The sequence below is a fragment of the Boleophthalmus pectinirostris genome, unplaced genomic scaffold, assembly GCF_026225935.1.
Source record: "Boleophthalmus pectinirostris isolate CB_2022bp ecotype Guang Dong unplaced genomic scaffold, ASM2622593v1 HiC_scaffold_15, whole genome shotgun sequence".
NCBI lineage: Eukaryota > Metazoa > Chordata > Actinopteri > Gobiiformes > Gobiidae > Boleophthalmus > Boleophthalmus pectinirostris.
In genome coordinates this window covers 15,086,915-15,112,895 of record NW_026571070.1, presented here as the reverse complement: position 1 = coordinate 15,112,895, position 25,981 = coordinate 15,086,915, and the positions used below count along the sequence as shown (strand labels likewise).

The 25,981-nt window shown below is 35.8% G+C and overlaps 1 protein-coding gene across 1 annotated transcript in view; it reads left to right on the top strand.

Annotated features, from left to right (window-relative positions):
* The window catches only part of col11a1a (collagen, type XI, alpha 1a), a 116,579-nt gene that overhangs the window by 69,587 nt on the left and 21,011 nt on the right, over window positions 1-25,981 (top strand). Inside the window, exons 47-57 of the mRNA XM_055151120.1 lie at window positions 1,227-1,280; window positions 1,355-1,408; window positions 2,000-2,053; window positions 4,154-4,207; window positions 7,261-7,368; window positions 8,518-8,571; window positions 8,663-8,716; window positions 10,906-10,959; window positions 20,802-20,855; window positions 22,387-22,494; window positions 23,189-23,242. Of these exons, the coding sequence (XP_055007095.1) occupies window positions 1,227-1,280; window positions 1,355-1,408; window positions 2,000-2,053; window positions 4,154-4,207; window positions 7,261-7,368; window positions 8,518-8,571; window positions 8,663-8,716; window positions 10,906-10,959; window positions 20,802-20,855; window positions 22,387-22,494; window positions 23,189-23,242 (702 nt within the window). The remainder of the gene's footprint in view (window positions 1-1,226; window positions 1,281-1,354; window positions 1,409-1,999; window positions 2,054-4,153; window positions 4,208-7,260; window positions 7,369-8,517; window positions 8,572-8,662; window positions 8,717-10,905; window positions 10,960-20,801; window positions 20,856-22,386; window positions 22,495-23,188; window positions 23,243-25,981) is intronic.

Genomic DNA, 25,981 nt, shown 5'->3' with positions numbered 1-25,981 from the left:
ATCTAAAAGTCAGACTCAAGTTAAGAAGACAAATTCTGAAAGATAATAGAAGTAAGTAGCCCATTTGCAAAGGTGTATAATCGAACACATTCCACCTTTGTCTAGAAATACGACAGCTGCTGCAGCCTACATACTTCTGTGACAACCGTTGCTAAGTTTAATTCAATAATAAATCAAGGTCTAAATGTCTTGGGAAGGGATGGCTTTCATTATCTACTTCTATAAATAAAACACACTCCAATCTTTGACAAATTTGTTCACTTTAAAGGTGCACTGTGGAACTTTTCCGGTGGGGGGTTTGGAGATGTTATTGCTTTGCTTGGAATATCCCATAGTACTGCATTGAACTAATCTATCTCCGTGGTCACAAATAGGTCAAACACCCAGGGCAAGGTACAGGTTAGCTCTGTGGAGAGGCCGTCTTCAGTGAGAATGTATGTTTTTTGTCCACTGATCTGAAGGTTAGCGGTTCGAATCCCGTTCTCGACATAAAAGATGTTATTTGTAGGGCAGTCAGATCTAATGATCCATACACTGGCAGTGAGATTCCCGCTCTCATAGAAGAATGCTGTTGTTGTGTCCTTGGGCAAGACACTTAACCCACCTCAACCCCAGTGTCTGTATACTCTGGTGTATGAATGTGTTTGTGAATGTGTGAGTGCTCCCTTGATGTAAAGCTCTTTGACAGACTTGAAAGTTGAAGGCTCTTTATAAAAATATGACCATATTTTGAGCAGCAAAAACATCCATAAAAAATAAATACAAGATTGATAAGTTTAGTGTCATTCTGTTAAAGCAAGAAAAGTTACACAGTGCATATTTAACGACAAAAATAACAAATAAAATTGGCAATATTTCAACTTTTCATCCAACTATTAGCTCCACTAATCAAGAAAATCGAAGTGTTATTTTTCTACTTTCTCTGGTAATCGTATAATCCATCAGGGCTCCATTTGGCCTCGCCTGCTGTATTATAGATTTAGTCATCATTCAGCTAATCTCTGCATGATTAATTCTTTCTTTAGCCCACAGGTATGTTTAATATTTCACTACACTGCCACAATGTGTTGCAAATGAAAGCTTATATTAAAAATCAAGGGAGACCAGCTGCTGTAAACACATTTAAATAGTTAAGAACACTGTTGTTTATTCATGAAACAGACATTCACACTTGATTAATTGTCTTCTGTTTATGTAAGAGTTTGTGTTTGTGCTTGTGTTTTTAGGGTCTTCCTGGACCTCCTGGTGAGAAGGGAGAGAATGGTGACGTTGGTCCAATGGTGAGTTATACGTTTACAAAAGTTTATTTTGTATAATTTAAATTTTGTTTTAACAACTTTATTCCTCTGTGCAGGGTCCTCCTGGTCCCCCTGGTCCCAGAGGTCCTCAGGGTCCCAGTGGTGCTGATGTAAGTATACGCTATAGCTCTGTCTTTTACTGTATCTGTATCTATATATAGCCCTATCTACAAGTTATCTTCTTTTTTTTGCTCCTGCAGTGTTGAAATGTATTTGTAAAGAAAACTGCACATATAAGTTGGGTTTTAATACATTATTTTATACAAGAAACATTTCCCTAGGCCTGTCAAAAGAATCAATTTATCATTCAATATGTGATAAATGGAACAATACTTTGGGATTGTGTGCACATTTTCTTGCACTACTTGGGTATTTTTTTGGCTATATGATAAGATTTGAGCTGTTGATGGTTTTATAAATAACTTCTATGAGGCAAACTAAAGTGTTTCATTTATTTATTGCAGCTCATGTTTTTTAACAATATTGTACATTTAGAATAGTTTTTGTGCTGTAAATCTGCTCTTAGTTTTAGTATTATCGTTTATCATCTGTACTTACTTCAGCAAGATATCGCAATTCAAAATTTCTTGTTGTGCCAGGTCTATTTCCCTATCCTCTTGTTATGCACCATGCTGCTGTGTACTATAAAATGTCTTATATAAGGCTGATGGATAATGATCTGTCTGTGTGTATTGCCATAGGGTCCTCAAGGTCCTCCTGGCGGTGTGGGTCCGATGGGATCCGTGGGTGAGAAGGTAGGACTCAGCTTAGGGCATCTTTGTCTCTTCTCTCTGCCCAGCGTGAAGCCATTTTGACGGATACTGCTGCTTCTCTGCTCCTGGCCTTGTCCGGAGCTCCAAATTGCCTCTCTGTGCTACCACCAGTCCTCAATAGGTTGTGTTCCTGTTGTAGAATTTAATGATGTAATTTTTTCAGATAGAAGGAAGGAGTCTATATCACGCTATGGGAGATATACTGTTTAAAAAGAAAAACAAAACCAAAAAATCTGTAAATTTTTAATCTTATCATTATTTGTTAGAAATTGGCTCCTTAAACGTTAAATGTTATATGATTCGGATTTTAGCACTGGATAGTACCATCACTTTCTGCAGCTATTATTATGGATGTAACAATATCTACATTTCTTGGTGATCCAAAGAATCAAGATTTAAAAGTGCACAGTTGTTTCTTCATGTAGTCTGCACAGAAACAGAGCAAAGGATCATGGTCTATGTAGTTCCCTCTGTTTTGATTTATGCAAAGAGACTTGTGATTTGATACATTGCGATTGGCCCATAATATTATTGCAAAACTTTAGCTATTATCTATTATCTAGCTATTATCAAAACATAATTTCACTTTTCTAGATTTATACTGACAGAGAAGACCTTGAACTTAGTGCCAGTTTTTGTTTCATGTGGATAAGCCCAGTAATTAAAAATATATTAACTATAAACCAGAACTACTTTCTGCTATCTGAGTCATTTATAGTCAAATAATTCTACCATATCCTCCCACTCAGTTTCAAACTATATAGCTTTTGTCACATGAACACAACCTTCATGCAATCAGGTTTTTTTCTCCTTGTGTAGCTCAGGCTAGGGGTCATCAGTGTTAACATAAAATACAGACATGATGTAACTAAAGACCAAAGAAAAACATGTAATAATAAAATAAGCTCTGATTTAAGTTAATGCTAAACACAAACACAAAAACTACAAGATTCCTCCTTTTTAGAGTCATTTGGCAGAATAAGTATTTAATGGTTTACAGCAGATGTTTAAATGAGCTTGGATAATGAACCATGAAGGGACGCAATAACTTTAAAGGACACTCACGATGCAGTGACTTTGGCTGTATATTTGAAGCACATGTTGGTGATGCTGTATCCAGTCACAACGTATTAAAACACATAGCAAAATAATAATAGAACAAGGATATGCCTGCTACTAGAATTACCCCAGAGTGGACAAGGTCAAATTCACTTCCAAATCAGGACTAAACCAGGACCCAATCAAGACCAGATACTGTCCAAATTAGCACATAAACAGACTTGACCAAGACCAAACCAGAACTCAACCAAGACTTAAAATTGTGACTACAAGAGATCAGTTTTATTCACTTCCAGACCAGGACTAAACTTGGAACCAACCAAGACTAAAACAGAACTCAACAAGGGCTAAACTAGGACACCAAAACCACTACTTACTCATAAAGTAACACGAAATCAGGACTTAAAATTGTGATTAAAAGAAATTAAAAGAAAAAAAAGTTTAATATTTGCTTTATTCACTTCCAAATCAGGACTTAATCAGGACTTAATTAAGACCAGATACTGTCTAAACCAGACTTCACCACTACCAAACCAGAACACAACCAAAAGTAAACTAGGACATCTAAACCACTACTTACCCATAAATTAATGCAAAATCAGGACTTAAAATTGTCATTAAAAGACATAGATTATTCACTTCCAAATCAGGACTAAACCAGGGCCCAATCAAGACCAGATACTGTCCGAATTAGTGAATAGACAGACTTGACCAAGACCAAACAAGAACTCAACCAGGTCTAAACTAGGACAAATAAATAGGATAGGACAAATTATTTGCTTCCACATCAGGACTTAACCAGGACCAGGACTCAATCAAGACCAGATACTGTCTAAATCACACACAAAAAAAAAAAGATTTAACCAAGACCAAACCAGAACTCAGCCAGGACTAAACTAGGACAAACAAAACCAGTATTCAAGTATGAACTAACTCTAAACTAGGACTTAAAAGTGCAAGAGATGACATATGGTTTGTTTTATTTTTGTTATGAGTTCATTATAACTTTGTTTCTTTCCCCAGGGTGAACAAGGCGAGGCTGGTAACCCAGGGCAACCCGGAGAGCCAGGAACAGGGGTACGTAAAATGATCAAAAATGTTAAATCTAAAAATGCTGCTTTATTGCTTGTCTCTTTTTACTATAAAAGCTCATAGTCTTATATTACTATGATGCAGTAAAATGTACCTATAAATAATGTACCTTTAAAGTCCATAAACACTTGGATGGTAAAACACAGTGTGAAGTGCATAACATTATCATAACTTTTAAACTCAGCACGACTCCTTAGCTTAGCACTGCATATTCAAATGTGACTCAAACTGTGCTCCCAAACTCTTAAACTAAAGGTACTAAAGGAGAACACGAGAGATGTGACTAGGTATCTTATTTAATGGTATTGAAAAGTTAAGCAATACCGGATATTGGATATCAGCACCAGTATTTGACATTTTGGAGGATATCGGCTTCCAAGAGTTCAGGCGATATTCCACTTTGATCTGTGAATTGGTGTAATAAGACGATTTACTGACTTACATTGCATAATCTTAAACTTGAATTTTTACAGAGCTGTTCTAATTACTTTAAAGAAAACACACTGGAATCTGTTTTTTACCGTACACTGTTTGGTTTATAAGGAAATTATAAGGAAATATTTTCAGTCTGCCAGCTGATATTGGATATCGACAAAAGTATGAACATCAGCATCAGGACAGAGAAAGCTGGATCATTGCATCCCTACCATATTTTTCGGACTATAAGGCGCACAGGATTATAAGATGCAATATCAATAATGTTGATTTCCGGTACATTGAGTAATAATGTGTTTACCTTTTACAGAAACAAACCATAAAACCACATCGCTAATTTGCATACACCATAAGCTCTGAAAAAACAGCAATTTTGACATATTTTTGACCGCCATGTACCACATAAAATCGGTTCGAGCACAACCAGAATTAAAACATAAGGTGCACCGGATTATAAGGTCGATTTTTGAGAAAATTAAAGTGTGCCTTATAGTCTGAAAAATACATTAATTAAAATGATTTATCTCCATGGATACAAGCGGGTGGAACCTCCAGGACACATCTATGGACACTGCTCACAATAAGAATGCATGTTTTCTGAGCATTAAAAACACACAAAATAAAATAGATATGTTAATGCTTTACTGTGGAACATTCCAGGCAAAGCAAGTAATAATTAACATTGTACAACTTTAAATTAGTTTAGATTTATTTACCAAATCAAAATAACTCTTAGAATTATGTAAATGTCTGACTTTTGCCAAAGAGAAACCATCGATATCTGTTTAACTCCTGTCTCTCTCTTACCATTATCGAGGGGCTCGTGAGACAGAGAGAGGAGATTGCCTGTCTCCATAGCGGCGTCATCACCAGCATTCAAATCTCCTCTGGTCCCTGTCAAACTCCGGGCATCGTTAACATTCTCAAAGTTGTTGAACTGCAAAGTCTCACAAATGCCAGCTAACTTTGTGATTTTATTCCATTGTAAGAAATATCTTTGCCGTAAAACCTTTAAATTTGGCTCACCGCTGGTTCATGGCACACAACCTCTTATTCAGTTTGTCAAGAAAAATGAATACGTATCATATTTAATTTCCCCACAAAGTAAAATGTCAGCTTTGTAATTAAATCATGAAGACTTCAAAGTTTAATATAAAACCAAATTACATTAAGAAGGTTTCAATGATCAGCGCTCATGACTCACTTAAGTACAGCATTATTTTAATTTAATAAATGTCACTGTACTTTTCTTAATTCCTTAAAATGCCAATGTCTGGGAAAGTAGAGAATAACAGACTATAACAGATATCATAAAAAAGAAAAGAAAAGTGAATAAATATGGAAAATACCAGTACATAGCATAAGTTATTTTTTGTACTACGAGAAATATGTGTCATTTCTGAAAAGATGAAAAGCTTCGTGCCTTTTTTCCTGCTACAAACTGATGAAATACAAAATAAATAAAATATTGTATTAATCTAGCAATTTAAAACTGTATATATAGTTAGATAAACATTAGATAAACGTATAAAAATGATTGAATATAGAAAAATACAACAGCATTTTTGCATTGACATATATTTACAAGAAACTGAGCTATCATCTATCATTTACAAGTAGAATAAATAATATTGTGAAATAATTATAATCAGAATATGCTTATTATCATCAAAACACAAAATTCACAATCTAGGAATCTGCTCCAGCGATTTGGCGCAACATAAAACAATTCATAATAACAGTAAATATAAACCATGACATAAAACATAAAGGCATGAAGCAATAAGGTTTGTGATAAAAATATAACTATGTAACAGAATACAAATATGACTGAAAACAAAAATATACACTTTGGACAGGAGAACAGTGCAAAACTACTAGTGGAAATAGATAGAAAGTATTACTGAAGAGTTATTTAAATGATTTTCTGATTCATGTTATAATGTTTCTTCATCAAAAACATACCTGGAGTTTTGTTTTATTCACACGTTTAACACACAAACCCTGCACTTTTAGGCTGAGTTCTTCTCTCAAACTGAAAACACTTTGTTCCACCATTGTTTTTAAACTCCATACATAATTATCTTGACAATTTCCACTCTGGAATTGCCAATCTCCGCTGAACTAAAGGTAAAAGGGAGCTGTTAACGTGAAAACTACCGCTTCATGACTTTACAAGGTGGAACGGAGCATTTTGAGCTTTGGAGATGTAGACAGATTAATAATAAAGTGTTACTCAAACATATGTGAATGAAACTAAAGGTAACAGCATTGAAACATGTCTTAACGCTCACAATAATCCATTCTGTATAACATACCTTTAAAGTGCTTTAAAGTGATAGTATGTATGGAGTTTAATTATAGTGAAGAATAATAATAGAATAGTTATCTGTTGTTCATTCAAAGCCCAATTCAAAACCCTGGAGCACACTGTGGTCCCTAAAGTCACTCCTTGTAAAGCCGTAGAGCCTCCATTTCTTATTTCACAGCTCTTCCCTGGTCCCTCTCTTGAGACCGCTGCAGTGTTTATTGCTGCTCACTTGGCTGTCTTCTCCCCTGTGATCCTGACATAACCAATCCACACTTCTCCTCCTCTTTCACAGGGACCCAAAGGTGAGAGGGGCGAGAAGGGAGAGGCCGGACCCCCTGGAGCTGCTGGTCCCGCGGGTGCTAAAGGACCCCCCGGAGATGATGGTCCAAAGGGTAACCCTGTAAGTCCAGCAAATACAGTTTTCTAGCCAAGATTAACTGAACAATAGTGACTAGTTTAGTATAAAAATGTATATATTGTAGTCTTATTTAAAAAATATATATATATATATATATATATACATATATAGTATGACTCTAACCTATTTGAATATTAAAATGTCATAATCAAAACAGTAACAATATTAAATCAGCATGTAAAAAATAATGCACTACTTCTAATTTTTGTCAATAATACATTTTATTTCGTAAACATTTTCTCTCTTGAAGACTTCAGTCACCATATTTCAACCTTTATCTGGTTTAAAATATATATTTTAAAGTCTCAAAGTACAATAGAAATAGTCATTTGACTAGGTGATAACACAAAACATTATCTTTGAATAGCCATCTATTAAAATAATTAAAATTGCAGTCATATATTTCTACAATTTACTCACACTGGAATAAATATGGAAGAGTTAATAGCCCCCTTCAGCGTGCCTAGAAGATAATATTTTTATTCTGTATTTTAATGGTCTCAAAGTACAATAGAAATAATCATTTGACTTGGTGATAGCATAAAAATATATCTCGTACTCGACAGTTACTAACATATTCTTAAATTGCAGTACTATATTTTTACAACTTACTCACACTGGCTTAAAAATGGAAGAGTTAGTAGCCCCCTTCAGCGTAGAAGATACATTTATGTTCAGGATTTTAAAGGTCTCAAAGTACAATAGAAATGATCATTTGACTAATCCATAACACATAAATGAATTGCTGACTAGTCAACTACTAAAATACTATTACTCGTATATTTCTACAACTTCTCACACTGGCCCAAATATGGAAGAGGTAATAGCCCCCTTCAGCGAGCCTAGAAGATTAATTTTGATTCCAGAGCATATTTAACACGTGAAATCCCTTTTTATTGATGGAAATTACACTTTATGCCCTGTGCTAATGACATACAGTGACATATTCCCATTAGAATTGCAACACCATCATTAAGCCCATTAAATTAGACACGCTGGGGGACGCTAGGTACGACTAAATGGCTAAGAGAATTACGAAGCATGTACTTAATCCATGTCCCAAAGGCTTTGAAAATCCCCGCATAAGATTACATGTATTTATATTTTAAACAAATTTTTCTCTCTTGAAAGGGTCCTGTTGGATTCCCTGGAGACCCCGGCCCCCCTGGTGAGCCTGGCGTAGCTGTAAGTACAATATTGGACTTTGAAGCTAAACTTATCATTTAATGTTACTTTTAAGTGCTTGTTTTTTAACTATGATTCACGTTCTGTACAGGGCACTGACGGAGAACCTGGTGAGAAGGGAGAGGATGGTGAAGCCGGACAACCAGTAAGTTCATTGCTCTGACCAAAATTTTGTATACAAGTCTCATCATGTAACTTTATTTTGAAATGTATTCTTATGATGCACTAAAACTATAGTTACGCTCGATTGTGCTACTATAACAGGACTTCTTAAATGTTTGGAATTTTGTTACAAGACAGGACTAGCTTTCCAAGACCTTAATTTAACCAAATGAATGGTTCTTAACCCTAACCCTAACCCTAACCTGATAATGAAATAATATATACGTCAAAAATATGAACATTTGCTAAATAAAAAATAAAAAAATAGAACATTAGAATAGAAATTGAGTGTACAAATCTTATGATATGACCCTATTTTTACATATATTTTATAGGGATGTAACAATAACTGAAATATCGTGACATCGTATCGTGAAAAGTCTCACAATAATATCGTGGGCTGTCACAATATATCGAATCACAAGTTCCTTTGCTTAAATGCATTGCTTTATAGTTACAATAGCTAATAAACATCGGGAACTACATATCCCATGATTCATTTCAGCTCAGACAACATGTACTATGTTTTTTACTTGAATTCCTGGGATTATGATGGAAATAATTCACACCAAAATCTTATCAGGGTATTTTAAAAGCAAAAAAGTGTCCTATCTACAGTTATATCAGCCTCTCCAAAATATCGCAATAAATATCGTACCATGAGATGCATATCATGATAATATCTTACAGAGAGATTTGGATATCATTACATCTCTAGTATTTTATACTGCACTAAAACTAAAGTTACCAAGATCAACTGTGTTTCTATAATAGGACTTCCTTTCATTACAGGACTAGCATTCCAATGCCCTTAATTTAACTAAATTAACGATCCCTAATCCTAACCTTAACCCGATAATGAAATAATATATAGGTCAAAAATAAACTAAATGCTGAATAAATGTGAAAAAATAGAACACTAAGCTCCACCCTCTGAACAAAATACTGAACATTTAGGGAGTCCTGTACTATAATCTCCATGTATTGTATTTTGAAAGTTCAGCCATGTAATGAAGTAAATACATTTTTAGACTTATCAGATTTGCACTTGTAGCATATTAAAATGTTCACAACCAGTAAACACAACCAGTAAATCCATTATTTTAACCAAACTGAGTGTACAAGTCTTATTGATAAGACCTTATTTTTACATGTGTTTTTATAATGCACTAAAACTAAAGTTACCAAGCTCAGTTGTATTACTATAACAGGACTTCCTTTCATTGCATTTTCCAAAACTCTTAATTTAACTAAATTAACGGTCCCTAAACCTAATCCTAATCCTAAACTTAACCTGATAATGAAATAATATATAGGTGATGAATAAACATTTGGTAAATAAATGTGAAAAAATACAACTCTAAGCTCCGCCCTCTGAACAAAATACTGAACATTTAGGTAGTCCTTTCCTATAATTTCCATGTATTGTATTTTGAAAGTTCAACCAATGTAAAGAAGTAAATAAATTTTTAGACTTATCAGACTTGCACTTGTAGCATATTAAAATATTCAATTCCCAAACACAATTATAAGGCACCGCTACAGTCTATTATAACCAGCACAATGTAATATGTTGTTTATATTTCATATCAAACGATATATTTAATTCAGTTGAGTTTTGTCTTTATCCACCTTGTCAAATCACATCCATAATGCCATTAACTTTATGCAAATGCAAAAAGCCAGACCGAATGTTTTTCACCACATTATTCCATCTATTAATTTATTCTGGTTCATTGTTATGTGGTTTCACTGATTTCTACTACCCCTTGGTTCTGTTTTGTATGCCGAGTGCAATCCTGCTGAATAACTCTCCACCTCCAGACTGCCGCACTGTGAAATATTTACCTTTACAAATGCTTCAAAGAGCTTCAGCTGCTTATAATTAACTTTGCAGTAATAGATGAAAGTGTCGGAGGAGCACAATAACTGTCATTTGAAGCAGAGAAGTGCTTTATCGTACTTATATTTTGGCTCCAACTCGGGTCGCCATCTTGGGGCTGCTTATTCCCAAAACGTCAATATTCTTTTCTATGTTATTGTCTTTCTGGCAGAGACAACAAGGGAGTCATCGACGCGAGTCATTAAAACTTATCTGAGCGCTACATCATACGTTCAAATAATCCTCTTCGTTCATTGTAATCGTGAGTTGTTTATTCTGTGTGTTTCCAGGGACCCCCAGGACCATCCGGAGAAGCGGGCCCACCTGGACCACCTGGCAAAAGAGTAAGTGGATTGGTATAGCGAAGATGCACAGATGGCGTGTGGCGTCAGTGCGTGGTTGTTGTTTTAATAATATAATATTTGATGAAAAAACTGGGGTTGTACAGTGCTATAGAAAGTTAATTGGCAGTTACAGCTCAAATACTTGTTTTTTCTGGTTTTGATCAAAGAAATTCACCTTATTCTGAAAGTTGCTGTGGTCATCTGCATCATTATTTAGTTGTATGACGCTGGGGGTATTCAGAAGTTACTATGGTGACACAAAGCTAGAGTGACCAGATTTTCAAAATAAAAAACTGGGACATCCCTGGTTTTGGTGGTTCATAATAATAAAATTGTGAAATGAGTGCGTAATTAAGGAAAATTGTTCTGCACTCGGCATTAACATAAGTCAGTATAGTCACATTTTCTTTGTGTTTTGGTCATTTTTAAGCAGGTTTTTTATGTTTTACCTAAACAAATGACAAATGTATGCCTCTCTTTACTGTTGGCAGGTGTCAAATTGGTTAAAAAATAAATAAAAAAATAGGGACACCTGGGACATTTCTTGTATAAAACTGGGACAAATCATTGGTTCTGGATAAATCTGCTGGGACAGGGGACACAGGGCTCAAAACTGGGTAAATAGGGATGTCTGGTCACCCTACACAATGCACACATTAATAACCACCAAAACGTTTTAAGATCTTTTTGGAAACTCAAGAAAAATGACAAAATGGATTTGAAGAACACATTTCAGGAGCCTGTGATCAATGAAAAAGATGAAAGTGAACTAAAAAACAGCTGGCTAACTGTAGCTCCATCTAAGTCAGTTCTTTATGGTCAGATTGTGTTAAAATAAAACTCAAATTAGACTCTAACTTGAATAACAAAGCCTCAGACAGAGCAGAGGCATCATACCCCCAGGGAATATTGATGATATCAGCTGCAAACTATCAATATAAAGCTGATGCACTGTTGACTTGTTGAACATTTTGCACAAATCAGCCTACTTTATATCATATTTTAACTGCAAACCTTTTCTCAAATTCTCCATGGAAATGAAAGGAATTCTCACTTTACCAGAAGTGCTACCATCTATATGGGCAGTATCTTAAAATCCCTGAAAATCCTTATAGGCTACTATTTATTAACATGATTCAGTTGTATTATGTGTCTAAATAATGAGTAATCTAGTTGTAGGTACTGGTAGCCTATTAAATTATATAAAATTGTCATAAAATCATATTATATTAAAATCACTGATCTTATAAGTAGGGGTGTGCAAGAATATTGAAATATAGATGTATTGTTTCGTTTAATGTGATGCTACAGTATTAATATCGGGGACTGCTGTATCAATATATCATTTATTTTTGGTATATTTTACTAAATTATTTTGCTACAGAGCTACAGTTTTGTTGCTTGTTCAGAGGAAGGAAACTCGTTTATGCGACACATTTGATATTTTCACTGTTTTGATGATTAAAATGTTTGGGTTTTATATTAACTTTGCACAAGAACCAGTTTAACAAAGACGTAGTATCAGAGCCATCATTTAGCCATTATTTTTTATTGAACTGTATCGAATTGCTTTATTGAATCGAAAGTGCACTGTATCGAGATATGTATCATATCATGGCCAGTGTATCGAGTTATGTATCGTATCGTTAACCTCTTAATGATACCCTACTCATAAGAGCGTAGTGCTGTGGCCCTGTTTTACCTTCAGTTTAATCCAGTAGTACTTCAGAAAAAGTTAATTCTTATGTTGCTAGTGTTGTCAAAACAATTATGCATTACAATTTGTATTTTTCGGATTTTGTGCAGCCCTTTAGACGCATGACTTGATTTAAACTCATTTTAAAACAGTTGAAGCCAGATAGCCTGGTAATTGCTTGTTGGCATTGCACGACCTACCATTTCTGCCAGTCCCCGAACTTTTCTCCCCAACTTCCAATAAGTCCATTTTGGCGGAGGAGAAGGAGAGATTCATTTTCATTAAAAGTGGAGAGGGGGAAAACAAACTGAGAGATTTGAGGGGTCGGTGCTGTCTGCGGAGTAAAGCCCCCTCAAAGCCCACCGCGAGATGGATGTAACGAAGTAATAATCATGAATCTTTTTTATTCTTTTTTTCTTAGCAAGGAATTGAAATGGCTTAGGTAAAAAATAGGTCTAAGCTTGTTTGCGTCGTCGTGGCAGCAGGAAGAAAGCTGTAGTGTTATAGTGAATGTGACGGGATATTGATCTGGAGCTTGAGTGACAGTCTCTGCACAGCAAAGCACCACTGACCAGGTGAAAAACAGAGCATAAATCAGGGTTTTAAGCAGTTTTAAAGGTGCACTGTACAACCTTTCTAATGGAGAGCCTGCCACCAGCTTGTCCAGAATGTTCCACAGTATGGCATTTGAATGTGTCTATCAAACAATTATTTAATCATTGGCTTGTCTCACCATAGATCTGACCTCTTACATGGCCTATTAATACACATTGACAAACATTTTAAGTAACGCAATAACATCACCATGGAGACAAGCAGGTTATGAATTTTTCTCCATTAAAAACATTGCACAGCGCACTTTTAAGTATTTCAATTTGGGGACAATTTTTATAGGCAAAACAAAATTCAGATCACCTATTCACGGGTTCCAAGCCAATTATTCTTTCCAGATTTGAAGGATTTTGCGAGCGCCTTTCACCATTCAAAACATATAATAATTAGATCTGAATTGCGTTATTGCTATGACAACGGAGGACTGTTGCCATGACAAATCCTTCAAATCAGGAAGGAGTTTTTATGCCTGAAACACATGACTTTAACAGGTTTACAGAAAAAATTAAATTAAAATATACAATGTGCTTACTGATACAAAACCATTTATTTAAGGACTTTTCCAGCCACTAGGGGTCATTATTCATTTTGTACCAGTCTCAAACTTGAAAAAATGGACATGGCATCAAATGAATATACTAATTTAATATCGTTTACCAGTTATAAGTATATAATAATTTCATGCCGTGTTCCAGATATGAAGTGAGCACGGGGGGCGCTTCCGGCTTCATTGACTCTGTTTCCAATTTACTTTATTGAGAAATTGTCACACCTCTCTCTGTTTTGGTCTGAAAATTTTCATATTAACCCACTCTACATGATCCTGGAGTTTTTATTTTGCTATTTTGTCTGTAAATAAATTCCAATTCCTAATATGGAACTGGCTCCAAATTCACTCCTATAACTGCCAGCCTCGATGAACTTCATTTGACTAGAGCTGAACGCTATAGGTAATGTTACACCGGCCTTGTTTACATGATGTTTTTTAATTCCGAATTAAATAATTTGGAATTTAATTATTCTCATTTGAGTTTACATGGAAATAATAATTCCGAATTAAGGTTTACACGGAAAACACGTTAAATTGGCTTTATTTAATTCCGCTCACTGACTGGGGGTCAGGAAGGGTTCTGATTGGACAGGGACATGAACATATTTACGTCTACCGGAAGTAAACACACACTTCAGCTGCTATGGATCTATAATAAAAACTGAGATATTACAGCTTGCATGTTAACTGGGAACATCAGTACCTTTCACAATTACAAACTTTTTTCACCATCTTGCAGTGCGTCATCGCGTCAGATGGCGACCCAACACGCATTCACTGAAAGACTGGAATTAGTTTTTAAGAAGAATAAACTTTTACATGATCACGAAATAAATTCATTTGGCTTTAAAATCAGAATAAACCACCCACTTAATTCAGATTTAAGTTTAATTCCGATTAAATTTAATTACGAATAATCATCAGGAATTAAGTGTTTACATGTTTTTTTTAAAAGTGGAATTCATTTTTATTCCGAATTAATTTATTTTAAATCGGAATTAAAGCTCTCATGAAAACGGGGTTAGTCCACTTCTTTATGCAGTCTATGGTTGTGACGATTATTTCTTTGTTTTTAAGCATTTTGTCACTTGGCCCTAGTTTGATTGTGATTTTGCCAAAGTGACTCTTAAACAAAGTAAAGTGTACTGGACCAAAGAATGTTTACAGCATGAAAAAAAAAAAAAAAAAAAAACAGAAGAAAACATAAACGATAAAAGATCCATCCGCTCTATCTGTCTCTATTAGTCACAGCTAATACTCTTGATATTAAAGGCCCTAACTTTCTTTGAACACACACACCAAAGACATGAATCATTAACATAGCTCCAATATAATGCACAGCTTAACGCCCACATCAAAATGAGCTGTCGGCGCGGTGACTGTCAGAGAAAAGTAACTGCATTTCAAAGGAAGACTCTCTTGACTCAGTCCAGTGAATCAAAAACATGTCATGAATTTTAAACGGGATTGATTGCTTTCCCAATGTCTCCAAATCTGCATGCGGGGTATTAGCTTTGTATCTGCATACGCTCAACTTAAATGCCCAGGGACAGGGGTGGAAGTGAGACTCAATTGGGTTACTTAAAGGTGTACTATGTACTATGTAACTTTTTGGTTAGTGCTCAGTCACAGAATGTTCCACAGTATGACATTAAACAGCTCTACCTTACATTTATCCAATCAACAGGTGGTTTTAGACCTCAAAAACAGGCTGTGATGTGTACCATACTGTGAAACACTCCAGACAAAGCAATAACATCGAGAAAAATGTTTGACAAATCCACCAGAAAATTTACGCAATGCACTTTTAAGTATTAGGTATTAAATATTAAGCACCAATTTAAACACGTACTTACGCAGTAAAAAGTAAAAGTATTTCACACAGATTCTGAGGTCTAATAAAGTGTTCAAATATTCAGATTTTAAATATTTGCGCTGAATATTGTTCAGTAGAAACCACTGAATCGATAGTTGTTGTTTTTTTTCTTAGCTGTAATAATGTACAGTTTATACTTCAAGGTGCATTGTGTAACTTTTCTGGTATAGGGTCAGTCAAACGATTGCCTTCATGGAGATAATATTGCTTTGTCTGGAATGTTTCACAGTATGGCATTAAACCTTTCTAGCTTCATGGAAACCAAACCAGACCAAGTTACAAGTGGAGAGGCAACCCTGCTCGCTGTCAGAAAGCTTGTTTTTTGGTATTTTTGAGCTGTAAAAACACCTGTAATTGAATAAATGTAAGGTAGAGCTGTTTAATGTCACACTGTGGAACATTCCAAGCATTACATATTCATAGAAACCAAAAAGTTACATTAGACTATAGTAAGGGAAGGCTATTGTATCTGTCGCAAAGCCAGAGAAAGGGACCCAAGCTGCTCCCTGCTCAGAGCTGGTGTGAATTCTTATAATCCCATAGCAAGAATTGTTTTTGGAGTCAGTGGAGGTGCCATCTCTCCTCTCAGCCCACTGGAAATTGAAACCTTTCTTTTCCAAATTAGTTGTTTTGGTGTAAGCGTTGCATTCACACAACTTGGCCAGACTGTCTCATTAAGTTTTTTGGCGAAGTCACAGTAAAGTGGGCTTGCTTCTTAATTGCATTCAGAAGTTTTAACTCAGAAACCAATCCTATTTCAACTTTATCTAAAAAAGTGTTTAGACATTGTTTTGTTGTGTTTTGGGCTTGGTGTAGCCTGTTTTATTTGTGTTATACAATTGATCTTTCAAATACTGTACATTTTTAAATATACAATTACATTTTGAAACACTTTTACATACAGTATGTTCCAGATTGCTTGTCTGGCTGTACTGCAAAAAAAAAACCCTCTTTATTTTCTGGTATTCTATAAGGAAAAATGTATTTAAATATTTGTTGACAAAAGTATAGGCAAAAATTTTAAAATACAAGTTCAAGTTTAATCAGTGCAATGAAGTTATTTTTCTTCAGAACAGTATGTGGGATTTAGTATACATATAATGTTTCATATCGTTAGGGATTTAATTACATAAAATGTGTATAAAATATGTAATATAGATAGAAATACATAGATACAAAAACTTTAAAATACAAGTTCAATTTAATAAGTGTAATGTAATAAGTTCACTTCAGAACAACTTTGCTGATAATAATGCTTTTTGAAAAGTTTTAACATAAACTTTTAGATAAGTTGTGTGTGTATATTACACAAAAAACATACCTGGAATAGTGTTTTGTTTCATTCACATGTTTAAGTAACCTTTTATTATTAGTCTGTTTACCGGTCGTTGTTTTGCAAGTCTCAAGTAAGTCTCAAATCTTTTGACCTCAAGTCCGAGTCATGTCCCAAGTCAAATACAGGCAAGTCGAGTCTCGAGTCACTGGCCCATAAGTCCAGGTCAAGTCCAAGTCGTCTGCATTGAGCTTCAAGTCTTAAATGTCTTGACAAAATCTTAGTGTGAATCATTACAGTCAAAATAGAAAGAATTCAGATTTAAAAGTGCATCTCAAGTCTTCTCAAGTCACAGGCCTCAAGTTCAAGTCGAGTCCCAAGTCTTAGTCCATTTTATCCAGTCAAGTCTCAAGTCCTAAAAATAGTGACTCAAGTCTGACGTGAGACCAAGTCACAACTTGCAAGTCCCCACCTCTGCTGTCTTCATCTTTAGAACTCAAAATACTCTGTTCCACCTTGTGATGTCACGAAGCAGTAGTTTACCTTTTGTTAAAGTAGTAGTAGTAGTCATTTCTGGGCTGAAAACATCCAAATGATTCTAGTGAAGGTGTATGGAGTTTAAAAACACAGTGGAGAACTTCCTCTATTACCAAATGGCATCACAAGGTAGAATAGAGTGTTTCCTGTTTGAGAGAAGAACTCAGTCTAAATATGAAAGGTTTGTGTGTTAAACATGTGTGAATGAAACAAAACACAACTCCAGATATATTTGTGATGAGGAAATATTATAACATAGATCGGACATATAAAGTTTAAAATCAAACCTGTGGATGAATAAAAATCTTAGTCACATCCGGTCTTAGTGCTAAAAGCATGTCTTATCAGCTTTGCTCTAGCATGCTCCTGTAACCTTGAAAAGACAGGGACCTGAGAGCAGAGCATCAGAGCACCTCCGGACATCTATAGTGACTCTTATTACTGATCAAGAGCCCTCCGCATCTTCACCACCAGCGAGGAAGACGAGGATGAAAGCTAGGCACGCTCCGAGCACACATTATGGGCACGGTCAATAGTACTCAAGGAGGCGTCTGGCCCAATCAGAGCAGAGGATTTGGATAGAGAGTGGTTCTGAAGAGGGCCGCACAGAGGAGGAGGGTTGAAAGAAATCACTAAGAATGAATGGGATGACCTGCCAACCTCCAGCGCGTCGCATGATGTCTGTGGATGTTTGCTTTGTGTTGGACCATGGGGTGGGCACACAACGTCAATGTCATGTCCAAAGCATTCACGCAGGGGCCGATGCACATGTGAGGCGAAGCTTTCAAGGTCATGGGATTTTAATTAAAGCATCAAGGCACCCTTATGTGTATCAGATGAGAGAGGGGGAGAAAACAAAACAGATTCAAATGTTAAGTTTGTCTCTCTCTTCAGATAGTCCTACTTTTATTCACAGCTTCGTCTTTGAGAAGTGGACTAAGAGAGTTTGGCTCCAGTCAAATGAAGCTCATGATGATAGCAGTTAGAAGGGTAAATTTGGAGCCATTTTAGGAATAGGAATTTATTTATAGACAAAATAGCAAAAATAAAATCACCAGGGTCATGTAGAGCGGGTTAATACAAACATTTGAAGACCACAAGGACAAGGCTCACTGCAGCTGTGACAGAGAGAGGGGTGACAATTTTCCAATGTAAAGTCAATTGGAAGTGGATGGAGCCCTAAGCACCCACATGTTCAATTCCCATTTGGAACGCGGCAGCTACCGAGTTACTTATGTCCGTATATATACACTAGTACAGTCTTCAATTTAGAGATATGCATTTTTCAGCATATCTGTTATCGGCCTTAAATTTCCACTTACTAAAGGAAATAAATTTAACTTTCCATTTAAATGCTTGACTGCACAGCCCATTTTAGCTTGTACTTGTGAAATAAGATTGTGGATACATTAGTTTAGCAATTTAAAAACTATTAATTGGCCTTAAATATCAGCTCAAAATATCGGCAGAGCTTATCTGCCATCAGCTATTCTGGTTTTAATTATTACATTTATATAGCGCCTTTCAAGACACCCAAAGCACTTTACAGTTCATCGTTCGTGCACTCCACACTTGGTGGTAAGCTACTATTGTAGCCACAGCTGCCCTGGGGCAGACTGACGGAAGCGAGGTTGCCAATCTGCGCCATCGGCCCCTCCAAACACCACCATCACTCATGCATACTCCACTTTCATACCAGGCAATGCAGGTGAAGTGTCTTGCCTAAGGACACAAGGACAGTTTTTGCAAAAGACCTGAATAGATTGGGCTTTGACAACAATCAGTACTGGCTATGAAAAAATATACACTATATCATAGATTTCTACTTTTATTTAACATATTTGCATTACTAGTGATTACTATTGCAGTTATTTTGGACCAATCAAATTCTAGTATTATAGACTGTTCATTTGATCCTGCCCAAAGCTTTGTAGCATGCCATTTTCAAATTGTGTGATTGTACAAAAAGAGCATCAAGTAAAGTTGGCATAATATAGTCATTTTTACTGTTCATGTCATTACATATATACTTCTTAAGTATCGTATATAGTTCATTGTAGTTTGTTTAGATTGTATTTAAAGGCTACTTTTAAATTGCACATCTGCACAGACCAATATGAGCATAGATAACTGAGCAGGCTGAATGTATTCTGCATAAACTCAAACAGAGACTGCAGCTGCTTTAGAATAAAACCGTTTTGGTCAGTGCTATGGGCCAGCAAACACAAAGGATGGAGCCACTAAACTTTTTGCATAAACTGTTTGCCAATGAACTTCCGCTGAATTTAACTTTTGAACTTGCTTTTAAAATGACAGCATGCATTGAAGTGAAATTACACTCTGAGAAAAGTTACAAAACAAGGATTATGTCTTGATATGGTGTTTAGATAGAGATTTGTTTCATTCAAAGTGCTGTTTTGTAACATCTAGGAAATGTTTAGAATATTAGAATATAACTAAAACTTAAGTGTTGTGATTATTGTGCATAAGTAAATGTAGAAAAGGTTTCCATGGTGATCATCTGGGCACTGCTTTTGCAATCAAGACATTTTGGCTTCCACCCAGAAACCAATTTCAATTTGATGGTTCTGGCTTCTTCTGAGATAAGCAAGTTCAGCCATTAACATTAATATTATTGTGTCCCTGTTGTGTAAAATAAAGCAAAAAACAAAACAAAAAAAGATGTTTCAACTGGGACTAAGACAATCTAAAATAGTACTAAACCAGGACTAAACAAGGACTATAATGATCTAAACCAGGACTAAACCAGGACTATGTTGATCTAAACCAGGATTAAGTCAGGACTAAACCAGACTATGTTGATCTAAACCAGGACTAAAACAGGGCGAAAATGGGATTATGTTGATCTAAACCAGGACTAAAACAGGACATAACTGGGACTATGTTGATCTAAACCAGAACTGAAACAGGACTAAACCAAGACCATGATTATCTAAACCAGGATTAAAACAGAACTAAACTGGGACTATGTTGATCTAAAATAGGACTAAACCAGGACTAAACCAGGACTTTGTTGATCTAAACCAGGACTAAAACAGATCTAAACTGGGACCATGATGATCTAAACAGGACTAAACCAGGACTGAACAACACACTGAATAAACCCCCTCCCTACTACCAGGAGTTCATTTGTTTACTGGCCCACTGCCCTGTCTTTTATCAAGTGCAAATGACCAGCGATGCTCCTTTCCCCCTGTGTCCCTGCAAAGTACCTGCATCGTCGTACCACCGTTGTCTTCGTCGTATTGAAATGCTAACATCTCCTCCTCTTCCTCAGGGACCTCCAGGAGCTCCGGGTGCAGAGGGCAGGCAAGGAGAGAAGGGCGCTAAGGTAACAAAATCAATTCATTCTTAAGTCCTACAACTCTCCCTCTTCTATCTCCCCCACCCTCTCCCCCTACGACCACACACAACGCTGAAATTAAAGACGGCCAAATACACAAGTGGGTTCATTTTGGCCCTGATTAGATGGAAATTTATGGACACTGAGTCGGTTTTGGGTGGGCTTGGCTGTTTTGTGATGTGACGATTTCAGACAAAAGGATCCACTGCTATTATGTCTATATTCCCCAGGTATTTTTCTATCAAGTCTTTGCTCTTTCTAGTGTGAAGTTTTGTCAGCGGGCTTTGTCAGTGCATGTTAAATAGCTTTATCTGTTCATATAACGGGCTGAATATTTAGGCCTGTGCAATGAATCAAGTTTTAATTGTGTTTACAGTTAACAGCGCCAATCAAATGCAAAAATTGTTTAATTGAAGAGACAAAATAATGAAATTTTGTTTTGAATGATATGGGAGCTAATTTTGCCCTATTTGTATTATGTAGAGTGGCTTCAAAAAGATTAATCACAGAAAATCACAAATACATTACAATACATTTGAAAGTACATAGGTAATTATTTCTTTTAAATTGAACAGGTCTAGAATTTGTGCAATTAAAACATAAAAATATACTTATATACAGTATAGCGAGTCAAAGGTTATCCTCTTTAGCACACAGACTACAGCTATTTTAGCATATCACAAATCATATCAAACGTTGCAGGTCTCTAAACATAATTGGCTGTAGCTGTAATTATCATTTTAAAGTTGTCACGTTCACTTAAGCTTGTCTGTCTTTTAGATGCAGTGAACCATGTGCGTAAGTGAACACATGCTGCTGTAAATCTCCCATTAGTTTGACAGAGATAGTTTGATCTGATTTGATGAAGCTTTAAGTGAATAATGATAATACAAGTCTAAATCTGTTGTCTTATTATGCAAACAACTCTGACACTTACACTTCATAACACATAATACATACTTACGGACATGGTTGGTCAGTAATGCCGATCACTTATTGCATTTCACTACAAAAAATTTCGCTCGTTTGTAAATTTCTTACTTTTTCAAATTGTAGAAATGTGAACTTTTATCTATAAACTAAACTCTTATATGTCATCCAGCTGTGTTTGAGATTAGTTTAGAATACTGGAGTAAATATTAATATTTCTCTTACTAGGGCTGCTCGATTATCACGATTATTTTGGACAATATTGAAATCATGATTATTCAAACGATAATTTTTTTGTTACACGATGCACTTATCGCAATCCAAAATTCGATTAATTGCACAGCCTTATCTTCTACCGACAGAAGTATAAAATGTTATAGTAAAAAACTGTATTGCAATTTGAAGGACTGGGCTAATTGTAAAAAACTTACATTCAGTCATATTAATCAATCAATCGAACTTTATTTATAGCGCTTTCCATCCAAAAAAATGCAACACAAAGCGCATATCATATATCAATACAGTTATGAGTAGATATAATGCTATATTTCTTTAGTACTGTTATTGATTTGTGTGTATTTTCAATCAGGGAGAGGCTGGAGCTGAGGGACCTGCAGGTAAAACTGGACCAGTCGGACCCCAAGGACCCCCCGGAAAACCAGGTCCAGAAGGTCTAAGAGGAATCCCCGGCCCTGTTGTAAGTCTGTACTATAAATCCTTTAAACTATTGACTGATCTTTGATATAATGTTGTTTCCTCATCAAAAACATACATAGTTGCGTTTTGTTTCATTCACACGTTACCCTGCATATTTAGGCTGAGTTCTCTCAAATTGAAAACGCGCTGTTACACCTTGTGATGTCATGTGGTAATACAGGGAGTGCTTCCCTGTGTTTTTAAACTCCATACACATTTACTAGAATCATTCGGATAATTTCAACCTTTGAATTGCCCATCTCTACTGATCAAAAGGTAAAAGGAGCATCTTCAGCTTTGGAGATTTAGAAGGATATATATAGGGTTACTCAAACGTGAATGAATCAAAACACAACTCCAGGTCTGTTTTTGATGAGGTAACAACATTATAACATGGCTCAAAGCTCACAAGAGTCAATGACAAACATTGTACTATAGTAAATATACTTTCCAATATGGACACGCACACTGGATACACAATCACTGCAGCTGCTCAGGCATGATGAGACTTCATAGAATAATCAATACAACCATTTGGCTTACATTTTACTTTCCCCTGTTTATTCACATGCACTTTTTCATTGTTTGGGCTATTCATCATCATGCCATGCACACAAAATCAATCGCTAGCCAGAGAAAATACTGCAATGCATGTTGAACCAAAATCAAATGTTTGTTTTTTGTTTTTTTGGCAGGGTGAACAGGGTCTGCCCGGCGCCCCAGGACAAGACGGTCCACCTGGTCCCATGGTTAGTATGCAGAGTACCATACCTCTGTTTCTCTCTATTTCAAATACTGAGAAATAGATATTTATTTTATTTTTACTTCTTTAAAGGTGCACTGCGCAACTTTTTTGGTTTAGGTTACACTACTGCATGATATTACCAGTGCTCTGCCTTGGTTAGAATCTGTGTATCATTTGTTCATTCCTTTTTCAATATAAAACCAAAAGTAAGAAAATGAAAAAACAACATTTTTTTTTTTCATTATTTGTCTTCAAAACGAAAATGAAAGTTTTTTCGATTTTGTGTTTAAATGAATAATGGGAAAAACGGATAATGGCCGTTTCCCGTTTTCATGACTTAAACTGTGATGCCGGACTTTTGCGCTGCATACGAACTGAAGCAGGACTAAACAGGACTAAACAGTTTTCAGTCCTGGTCTAGTCCAAGTCTCAGTCCCAGTCTCAGTCCCGGTCTCAGTCCTGGTCTGGTCCTGGTCTCAGTCCCGGTCTCAATCATGGTTTGGTCCTGGTCTGGTCTCGGCCTCAGTTCCAGTCTGGTCCCGGTCTCAGTCCCGGTCTCAGTCCTGGTCCTGTTCCCAGTCTCAGTCCTGGTCTCAGTCCTGTTCTGGTCCCGGTCTAAGTCCTGATCTCAGTCTGGTTCATGTCTGGTCCTGGACCTGGTTTAGTCCTGGTTTAGTCCTGGTTCAGTCTGGCATCGCACATGGAAACAGGAAACGGATGTTACCCATTTTATTCATTATTCATTTAAACACACAATCGAAAATTGAAAAAACAAATCGTTATCCGTTTTTTCATTTTGGTTTTGGAGACATTTTTGGTTTTATATTGAAAAATGAATGAACAAATGATACACAGATTGGTTAGGGTTGCCTGGAATGTTCCACAGTACGGCATTAAACTTAAATCTATCAAATATTTATTCAATTACATGAAATGATATCACTTAAAAATACATTGGAAAAAGGGCGGGCTTGCCTCCTCTTCACAGATCTGACCCATAACTTGGCCTGGTGGCATTCTTGTCGCCATGGAGATAGAAAAGTTGGATGCCGTGGAACATTCAGGCAAAGTAACAAAATACTTATTACGAAGACAAGCAGGAAAAGTGACACAATGCACCTTTAAAAAACACAGAACTTTTTAGATTTCATATTTTTACTTTCGTGTTAAAATTGGAGAAATGTGATTAAGATACCATCGTTATTTTGGAGATACGCCAGAATTAGAGATAAGCCAAAATTAGAACATCAAGTTTAAAGTCGATAATAAAAGCTCCAACAACAGAGAGATCTGTTTAAAAATACCCGCAGAAACATGGTTAATTTGATTCTTTCATATTTTGTTTGATATTTGAACCTCAACCAAGACACATTTTAGCACATTTCTGATGGATTGCTAAAATATCTGAAAATTGTCATCAAGATAATCACCAAAATTATTGAGACTGCTTTGAGGCACGATAATTAAAGAGTCATTTAAAAAGTGACGTTAGTCATTTTAGTATTAAGTTACATCTGGTAGAGCAGTGGTTTCCAAGTGTTACCAGGTCTAAAACAGAACTAAACCAGGATTAAAGTAGGACTAAACTAGGACTATGATGATCTAAACCAGGACTATGGTGATTTAAAACAGGACTAAACCAGGACTAAACTGGGACTAAACTAAGACTATGATGATCGAAAACTGCATTAGAACAGGACTAAAACAGGACTAAACCAGGACTAGGAATATGATGATCTAAAACAGCATCAGACCAGGACTAAACCAGGACTAAACTAAAATTATGGTGATATTAAACAGCATTATAACAGGACTAAGCCAGGACGAGGACTATGATGGTCTTAGATAGCATCTGAACATGACTAAACCAGGACTAAACTAGGATTATGATGATCTAAAACATCATCAGAACAGGACTAAATCACCTCTAAACTAGGATTATGATGATCTAAAACAGAACTAAACCAGGACTAGGACTATGATGATCTAAAACAGCATTAGAACAGGAATAAACTAGGACTAAACTAACACTATGATGATGTAAACTAGGACTAAACTAGGGCTGAACAAAGACTACTAGCTCTAAAACAGGACTAACCCACATTTTAAGTATATTATCTACATATGCAACACACTAGATGAATATATAAATACTTGAAGTACACAGGAGCCTGATCCCCGCAGAAACAGACACACAGCTGTATAGAATACATAGGTTTAGTTGAGATTTGAGTCAGTCTTTCCCTGCAGTTGCCTTTGTGACGTTTGATGTGGTACTTCTTTTCCTCTTGCCTTCTTGTCACGAACTGTTTTATGTCTCATGCATTTGATATTTCCTCTCTTTCTCATGTTTTTTACAAAGTCATAACTTTTAAAATATTCTTACTTCATGCACAGTTATAAAACAAGTTTTTTACATTTTAAAAACATGTTCTGGTTCTTGGCGGTGATGTGTGAAATTTTAGTAATATCAGGATTAGTTTTATTACTACTAACACAAAAATACTAGAATAGGAAGTAGTTTAAAAACAGAGTAAAGGAGGTGTAGTATACAGTCTAGAAGGGTAGTATGTACAGTAGTAGCTGTGTAGTTGTAGTATTTTTGATAATAGTAATAGTGGCAGTGAGTACTTTAAGGCCATCTTATGTTGAGTATACTGTAAATACAAAATTAAGATGTATTTAAATAACAAATACTCCAAGATACTGAGAAAGAAAATTAACAGCATGATAAAAAGGCAAG